The 9,146-nt window shown below is 39.4% G+C and overlaps 3 protein-coding genes across 3 annotated transcripts; all 3 read left to right on the plus strand.

The window, feature by feature from the left end:
* The first annotated feature begins 3,061 nt into the window (after window positions 1–3,061).
* LOC132265643 (cytochrome c oxidase assembly factor 3, mitochondrial) lies at window positions 3,062–3,391 on the plus strand. The gene has a single exon (XM_059766383.1). It carries the CDS (start codon window positions 3,077–3,079, stop codon window positions 3,389–3,391), a length of 315 nt encoding a protein of 104 aa, XP_059622366.1. The 5' UTR covers window positions 3,062–3,076.
* A 2-nt stretch (window positions 3,392–3,393) lies between these two features.
* Window positions 3,394–4,490, plus strand: LOC132265642 (dimethyladenosine transferase 1, mitochondrial). The gene has a single exon (XM_059766382.1). The coding sequence runs from the start codon at window positions 3,394–3,396 to the stop codon at window positions 4,426–4,428; it is 1,035 nt and encodes a 344-aa protein (XP_059622365.1). The 3' UTR covers window positions 4,429–4,490.
* Window positions 4,491–7,692: 3,202 nt separating this feature from the next.
* On the plus strand, window positions 7,693–8,603 carry LOC132256093 (protein obstructor-E-like). The gene is made up of 2 exons (XM_059752277.1): window positions 7,693–7,971; window positions 8,035–8,603. The coding sequence occupies exons 1-2, from the start codon at window positions 7,693–7,695 to the stop codon at window positions 8,470–8,472; spliced, it is 717 nt and encodes a 238-aa protein (XP_059608260.1). The 3' UTR covers window positions 8,473–8,603.
* The last annotated feature ends 543 nt before the right edge of the window (window positions 8,604–9,146 follow it).

Genomic DNA, 9,146 nt, shown 5'->3' on the forward strand with positions numbered 1-9,146 from the left:
TAGATTAAATGATTTTAATTATCCTATTCTCAAAAATTACAATATCGAACACAAGAATTATTATGATGGAAATATAAGCAGTGGAGGCGTCCTTATAGCTGTTAAAGAAGAATTTGAATATGAACTAATTAATACCAATTGCCCTTTGCAAGTCATTGTTATTAAGCTCAACAGTCCTACAACCTTTTATCTATGTACAATTTATTTACCACCTCAATATAATAGAGAAATTATCAAAAGTCTGGAGGGTCTTATATTAAGACTTCCTCAACCATTTTTAATAGTAGGAGATTTTAACGCCAAAAATCCTATCTGGGGTGATCAAACTTCTGATAGTCGAGGCGATAAATTAGAAAAATTAATATACGACCATGATTTAGTAGTATTGAATAATGGCGAACCAACCAATATATGGCACAATGGGAAAACATCTTGCATAGATATTGCTCTCTGTTCAGCTTCGTTAGCAAACCTTATAAATTTTCAAACTTACGAAAAACCTCTTAGTAGTGATCACATACCTCTTTTATTAAATTTCAATTCCCTCCAGAATGCCGACTCCAAACTCCCTAATTGGAAACTTGATAAGTGCAATTGGGAAAAATTTTACACAGACTCCTACCTTATAAATATTGACCAAGATTCCTTTAAAAATACATATCAACAATTTTGCACCCAACTAATCAATATTGCCAATAATAACTGTCCTAAATCAAAACCATCAATTAAGAAACCTCTACCATGGTTGACTAAAGAACTTCGTATGAAAATAAAAACAAGGAAAAGACTTTATAGATCATTTAGGAGAACACAAAATTCGACCACCTTAGCAAAATACAAAGAACTCAAAGCAGAAATCCAAAAATTGTTACGAAGCTCCAGGAGGGATAATTTTGACAAGTACATATCCTCAATTAATAGCGAAACTAGTTTGAAAGAAATCTGGAATAAAATCAATATATTTAATAGAAAAATAAACCAGAATGAAGTTAAAATACTCAAAATCAATGGTAACATAATTGACAACTCTAAAGAAATAGCCAATATTTTTGCCCAAACTTTCTCCCTGAATTCTTCTGACAATTACTACAATAGTGAGTTTAAACTTACCAAAACTCTAATAGAAAATAATTTCACACTTCCTCATCAAACAAATAATGATCTCAATATAACATATATAACCAGGAAATCACCATACAAGAACTGAAGAATGTCATCAAGGAAGTATCAGGATCCTTTCCGGGACCAGATGAAATTCATTATGCCTTTATTAAAAATCTAAGTGAAAAGGGTCTGGATATTCTGCTTCAAACATATAATGAAATATATGATGGAGCGTATTTCCCAGAATCTTGGAAAACTGCTTGGGTTAAACCAATTTTGAAAGCCTGGTAAATGTAACTCAGATCCATCCAATTACCGAACCAATTTCAAGAACTTCTTGTCTATCAAAAATTCTCGAAAGAATTATAAATAAGCGACTAATTTTCTACCTAGAAGAATACAAAATTTTATCTCAATTTCAAGCAGGCTTTAGACGAGGCAGAACTACTAATGATAATTTAATTCAATTGACTAACGATATCCATGTTGCATTCAAAAATAAAAAAAAAACATCTCTATGCCATATTTTTTGATATAAGCAAGGCATATGATCAAGTTTGGAAGACTGGAATCTTAAGAGAACTTATAAAAATTGAAATCAAAGGAAAAATGTTGAACTTCATAAGCAAATTTCTTTCCGATCGAAAAATTCAAGTCTATAATGGAAACAATTTATCCAATCTATACGCAATGAGAGATAATGTAGTTCTTCATGATATTAGTCAGAAGAACTACAGGCTGGATCGGGAGAAAACCATCCAGCGCGTGGCTGAGGAGCTCAAAGTCTCTAAGGAATTTCTAAAAAAACAAATAAAGTATATAAAAAAGAAATACAATGAGACAATGAGAACGTTGCGCATCAAAACCAAAATCACTGGACGCAGCGGCGATGGAGCTGAAGACCTCGAAGATGTCGAGAATCACCCAAAAGAAGTGAAGCCGAAGGTCTGGAAATGGTTCCGCCACTGTGACTTCCTCAAGACCTCTTTTGGCGTGAAAACCGACACGAAATCGGAAGGCGAAGAAAAGAGTGAAGCTAGACAAGATGCTGGAAGAATTTGCAGATCTTCCGGACAGAGTTTTTGACCACGCGATACCAGGAACGTCGAAGAATTCACGGAACTTGGCTAAAAAGGCTAAAATGAGCGACGTTGAATTGAATCTGGACGATTCATCTTATTATTCAATTCCTCCAGTGCGTTTTCTCCGCCAGTTTCAATCGATTATCAGGAACAAATGGATCAAAGAAGGTCATCATCGATTGAATATGATCGCGTCAGCACCTCAACATCATTCATAAATCAGCATGATACTTCTACATCGTCCAAAAAACATCCAACATCGGATAGTCCGCCAATCCGTCCAATGATTTCGCTATCCGCTGCGTCCAATCCATCTGCATCAAGGGCGTAAAAAAGTCCCGGGCTCGTGTAATCAATGTAAAAAGCCCAGTCTGTTCGGGGTGTTAGGGTGTGTTAAGTTCATCGTAGATAGAGAGCCTTTGGCTCTGTTTTCTAAAAATCTCGAAGAAAATAAGCCGTAAAAACAGGAAGAGGAACGAAAAATCAAGGAATGTTTTGGGCAGGTAGATTGTCCCCGCATAAATCTATTGAATATTTCCTAATGTATACTGTAAAACGCTACTGCTTACAAGACTGTTAAAATTAGATACAGTGAAGAAGGAAAAACTGTTAAGAAAGACAAATTCAAAACTGTTATATAAATAAGACAAGCAACTGTATAATGCTACTCAATGCTCTCATGCTAAGTCACAATAAACCCACTATTCATTCATTCATTCATTCAATTTGCTATGAATTTTGGGGAGATTATCAATTATTATACATTTTACACAATTCATGCGATGTCTTATTTTATTTATTGTGAAATCAGTTGTGTAAAATCAAGAGTTTTACTGTTTTTCAACCTTCAATAGCGCGCGCGTCTTTCGTCCCAAATTGCGAGTACTGCAATGATAATGGGAATCACGCCAGCCGGGTTGCGGGCAGTCGTGACCATAACCATGTCTGGTGAGCAGCCAAAGGTGAAATACTCCGACCCAAAGAGGCAACTGAGGCCGACCCAAGTGGATTTTATGCGATTGATTGAGCAGCAGAACCTCGAGAGAGTGCAGAAGTTGAAAAAGACACGCAAGAACAACCTCATCACGGCACTGAGTCTCGGAGGCACGTGCATTGCCATCTACGCCTATTCCATGCTCGCTGTGAAGCAGGAGAAGTTCCTGGACGATTTCGAGGAGCCAGCGAAGGTGCTGAAGGAGAACTAGTCATGTCTGTAGCTGCTAAGAGAGTCCTACGCCTTCCGCCACTGCCCACAATCCGGGACTTGGTGAAGCTGTATCGCTTGCAGGCAATAAAGCAGCTCTCGCAGAACTTTCTCATGGACGAGCGTCTCTCGGACAAGATTGTGAGGGCAGCGGGGAAGCTTGATGGTAACACTGTGTTGGAAGTGGGTCCAGGACCCGGAGGAATCACCAGATCTATCATACGGAGGTGTCCGAAGCGGCTGGTGTTGGTGGAGAAGGACAGGCGCTTTCTGCCGACACTGGAGTTGCTTCAGGAGGCTACCCAGGGACATGTTGAAGTCAGTATCGTGCGCGATGACATCCTGAAGTATCCCACAGAGTTGGCATTCGCAGATGTTCCGGTCACAGAGTGGGAGGGCGCGAGAGCACCGATTCATCTCATCGGAAACCTCCCGTTCGCCATCTCGACGCGACTCCTCATCAACTGGCTCAAGGATGTGAGCCTCAGGAGGGGCGCCTGGGCGTCCGGGCGTGCTGGCATGACTCTCACGTTCCAGCAGGAAGTGGGTGAGCGCATCACAGCGCCCATACTAGACAACCAGCGCTGCAGATTGTCAGTGATGTCACAGATTTGGACGGTGCCCTTCCTCAAGTTCATCATCCCGGGGCGCGCTTTCGTGCCCCCACCAGATGTCAATGTGGCCGTGGTGACGATTGTGCCACTGAAGGTGCCCAAGACTCAGCTACCTTTCGATCTGGTGGAGAAAGTCGTGCGGCACATCTTCTCGATGAGACAGAAGTACATCCGTCGTGGCATCGGCAATCTCTTTCCGGAGGACGTGAGGGAGCAGCTGACGGAGCAGGTATTCAGGGAGGCTGATCTTGATCCCACACTGCGCTCCTTTCAGCTCTCCGTTGAGGAATGTCTTAGATTGGCGGATGCTTTTCACAATATCGTGAAGAAACACCCAAGAATTGATCAGTTCAACTACAGAGCGCCCAAAGATCAGCGCTTCTTACTCTCTGATGATCCATCAGATGTCCTGGAAGTACAGTGAGCAGAGGCGGAAGTGTGTAGAATTGTTAGAATATATTTTTCCGAGAAAAAAAAACTTGATTTTCACTCAAGGGGCAAATCACAGGGCGATTTTTGAGGAAACTTAATGTTCTCTAATCAAATAATCGATTATTTGAGTAAAATAATCAAAAAATGATTATTTTCCCAAATAAAATTGGAGAAAATAAATCAAAATAATCAAATTATGATTTAAATGATTTAAAAAAACCCAAAAATGATTATTTTCTCAACTAAAATTGAAGAAAAAAAATCTAATATTGAATAAATAATCAAAAAAGATTATTTTCCCGAGTTAAATCACAAAAATAAATCAAAATAAGCAAATACTGTATTAAATAGGCAAAAAAAAAGAATATTTTCTCAAATAAAAATTATTATTTTCCCAAATAAAATGACAAAAAATCAAAATAACCAAATATTGAATGAAAAAATATAAAAAAAGAATATTTTCTCAAGTAAATTTTGAAAATGAATCATATTTTGTAAAAAAAAATAATCAAAAAAAATTCCCAAGTAAAATTACGCATAGGGGTAAATGGGGCAGCTTCAGATTGGGGCAGTTCAGATTTCTTAATTTTCTCAGAGATTTTTACATGAATAAATTCCTGGTCTTCACACAATGTTTGTAGTCCTTAAGGACTACAATTGACGAAAATTTGCACAGGATTGCCTTTACTGTTTAGATAAAATAAGTGAAAATTGAAAATCACTCACAAACTAGAATTTTGCTGCCGAATTGATTGCGTGTTTTCTCCATTAAAAAAGCCACAATTCGCGTGAAACACAATCAAAGGTTATTGAGAGTTAAGTAGAGATTCTAAATGTGCCCGAACTTTTCCTCCTTGGCACGGCCTTTTCAGTGGGTGGTGGAAAATGCACAAACACTGCACACGGGGCAGTTTCGGATCGCCACGGACTGACAACAGCGCGCTCTGACAGAATGACGCAACATCACGGTCGAAATTTTCTTGTGGCAAATATTGAAGATTTTTCACAAAGTGCCGTTCTGTGCTGCATTGCTTCATCACGTTAAACGACTTCTTAGTGGAAAAGTGAGAAAATACACGCGAAAAACACTGATTTGCACTGATTTGATTTGTGGTGGCACTGAAGTTGCCACCACTCACGCATGGTGGCGTTGCGACACAGGAAAAATGACGGGCAACTTGCTTTTCGCTCAGACATTTTGACAGTCCGTGCAAGGGTCCAGAAAAGTCGCGAAAATATTACTTTAAAGGCGATTTTTAGGGAATTAAACAGTGTCAGTGCGTAGAAGAGATATCAAAGTGATCATTTGCCCGCGATTCACAATTCCACAATGGAATTTATGGTAAATATAAGTGAAAATCTGAAACTGCCCCAGAGCAATCCGAAACATCCCCGTGCGGGGCAGTTTCAGATAAATTGCAATATTATTTTCATTCTCCTTTAGAGGAAAAAGGATCAGTTTTAATGCCCAATGAAAGGCATTTTCTGAAGCTCAATAGACGAGAGTTTATTTGAGCGTTGTGATCATTTCAATATATTCAGCCGATTTTTCAAGAAAAAATCCTAAAGTTGGAACAGCATTTTGAATCTGAAGCTGCCCCACTTACCCCTAATATCTCAATAATCAAATTCTGAAAATAATAATAAAAATTAAATATTTTCCCAAGTAAAATTGCAAAATAATCAAACGTAAAAAATTATCAAAGAATAATTTTTTTTTTTCAAAGTAAAGTTGAAAAAATTCAAATTTTGAATAAAAAATAATCAATTTTTAATGAAATATTAAGAAAAAATCAAAAAATATTTTAAAAAAAAAATCAAATCTTAATTAAATATTCAGAAAATAATCAGAATTTTGTATGAAATAATCAAAATTTGAGCAACAATCAGAAATAATCGAAAAAATGATTGAATAACACTGTGCAACACTTTTCTGCCCTTTTTTGAAGTGTGGATTTTCTGATTCCTTGAGTCATCAGCTTTTCAACGGTACCTTCCTTTTTTCCCTAGACCCTCAAGTTTTCCTTTTAGAGCCTATTTTCCATTTTCCCCTATTTTCACCCACTTTGCCGCACTTATGTGCTCATATCTCGCTCAATTTTCCACTGATTTTCCTCAAATTAGGCTCAAAACATAGATATTGAAATTACCTACTACTTTGTAAAACATTGTGAGTGTTTTAGATCACTCCTTGTTGGTCAAAAATGATCTTTTGTGAACCACTAGGTAAAAAATTCGCCGGTTTTTTTTACCACTTTTTTCTAAATATCTCCGAAACGAAGAAACTTTTATGTTGGATTATTTTTCCTGTGTTTAGAGCACTTCAGGGGATGCATTTCCCCGCATACATGCTGAAGTGATATTTCTTCTCTATCTGCCGGAAAAACGAGGTTTTTCCTCGACAAGTTTTGCTTTTTTATACAACGCGCACCCGCTAAAAAATTGAAAGAAGGTATATTTTGCTGTTTACGCACTCATTTTGATGATGATAATGCTTAGATGTTAAAACAAAAGAGAAAAAAGGCCAATATCTCGACTTTTTAGCTATTTTTGTAATAAATAAGTGTAATCATAGCTATTCTTCATTAATTTTAAATCTCAATTAGAAATGAATTAAATTGGAATCAGAATTTATTAAGGAGGGAAGGGTGTTGGGAATGTTGGCCACCAGGGGCGTTGTATATAGTAAGAGGCAGAATAAATATAATGGCGTTCAAGAAAACTGGTGTCTATTGCGGCTATTATAATTATCTTGGAAAATTATTGAATTTTCATGTATTTCTTCAATTATTGGGTGGTTGAAATTCTTATCTTCTTCCCAAAATAGCGTAATGTACACTCAAAGTGCACTCAACATTCCTTGACTTTTGCGTATTTTGCTGCGATTGTGGCGAAATTCTTCCGCACCCAAACACACAGCAATCAAGGAAGAAAAGATGACGCAAAGTGCTTCCATTGATCTTCATAAAAAAAATACTTCCGATGGCAGAGCACTATTGGTGACGCTATCACTAGAATGCGCGATGGTTATCGTGGTGAAAAATCCGCGAAAATGCTTTTAAAAATCGGCATGTTTGCTTTCATTTTCTCTGTCAAGGTTGATACTGATAGCATATAGCGTCTGGGGCAGCTCTCGGGCTGTCTGGGGAGACGTATAAAGGCCACGTGAGAAGGGCGCATCTCAGCAATTTAGTTCAACAGTGCTTTGACAGTGCCTTGAGTCTTTTGTGCAAGAAAGAAACCACAGTTGATCGAGATGCTACGCTTTGGCGCACTTTGCGTCCTCCTGGCGCTGGGCCAAGCTTCCCAAGCGCCAGAACCTATGACGCTGGAACGGAAGATGGAGTTGTTCACCGCGGTGTGCACACACGAGGCTCACGGAACAATGCTGGCCGATCCCTTCGATTGCACATCCTTCATCGTGTGCGATCACGGCAAGACGTCGGTGAAGAAGTGCCACGGAGGACTTCGCTACGATCCCCGTCTGAGGGTGTGCAATTGGGCCCATCAAGTGCAGTGCGGAGAGAGTCCTAGTGTACGTCCGGACGCTGTGCTTTCGGGGAAATTGTCATAAATCCCATTCTCTTGCTCTCGACAGATCCCTCCAAACAACGGCAGTCCAATTCGCTGCTACGGCTACGATAGTGTGTACTTCATCGCCGATACGACACACTGTGAGAAATACTACATCTGCGCCAATGGAATTCCCTACCAGCACCACTGTGCGCCCGGTGTCCACTGGGACTACATCAACAACCAGTGTGACTTCCCTGGAAATGCCTTCTGCTACGAGAAGGGTGACAACAACGTCGAGGATGTGCCCGATTTCGAGGAGCCCGACGAGGATGAACCCCTGCCAGACTGCACAGGTGACCAGAAGTTCTTCCCCTATCCCGAGGACTGCTCCAAGTACTACATCTGCATCGGTGGATCGCCCTTCATCATGAGCTGCCCCAGCAACTACCACTGGAACGCCCCGCGCTTCCAGTGCGACCTGCCACAGTCGGCCACGTGCGAGGGCAAGAAGCGCAACTAGACCTCACCCGGCCCTGCAACACTCCATCGCCGATCCGACAACATATGTTACAGAGAGCAAGAAATCTTCGAGTGCAGTAACTGAGGGAGAGAGACTTGTGTATGCTAATTTGAGGGAATTTTAATTGAAGTATATTGAGATGGAAATCAACTAATAAATGCTTTCACTATCAAATGCATTCGCACTGTAGCATTTATCCTGTTTTAAGGGTTTCTAAGCAGTGAAAACACAGCATTTGTCATTTGTAATTTGTTCACGAACGTCTCTTTCTTCCCCACGCGAATCGTATATTTTCCTTCCTGCTCACGACATTTTTATGTCAAGTGTGTGGCTGCAGATTTCACGTTGGGCAACCCGCGCTGAATTTGAGTTTGACTTGTTGTCTTAATGGATAACAACTCCATAAAAAACACAAAAAATCCACGTAAAATAGCTAAAAAGTCGAGATATTGGCCTTATTTCTCTTTTGTTTTAACATCTAAGCATTATCATTATCTAAATGAGTGCGTAAACAGCAAAATCTACCTTCTTTCAATTTTTTAGCGCAATTTTTTAGCGCGTAGCATAAAAAAGCAAAACTTGTCGAGGAAAAACCTCGTTTTTCCAGCAGATAGAGAAGAAATATCACTTCGGCATGTATGAGGGAAATGCATCCCCTGAAGTGTTCTACACAT

Source organism: Phlebotomus argentipes, unplaced genomic scaffold (genome assembly GCF_947086385.1).
Source record: "Phlebotomus argentipes unplaced genomic scaffold, Phlebotomus argentipes genome assembly contig_5, whole genome shotgun sequence".
NCBI classification, from domain to species: Eukaryota; Metazoa; Arthropoda; class Insecta; order Diptera; family Psychodidae; genus Phlebotomus; species Phlebotomus argentipes.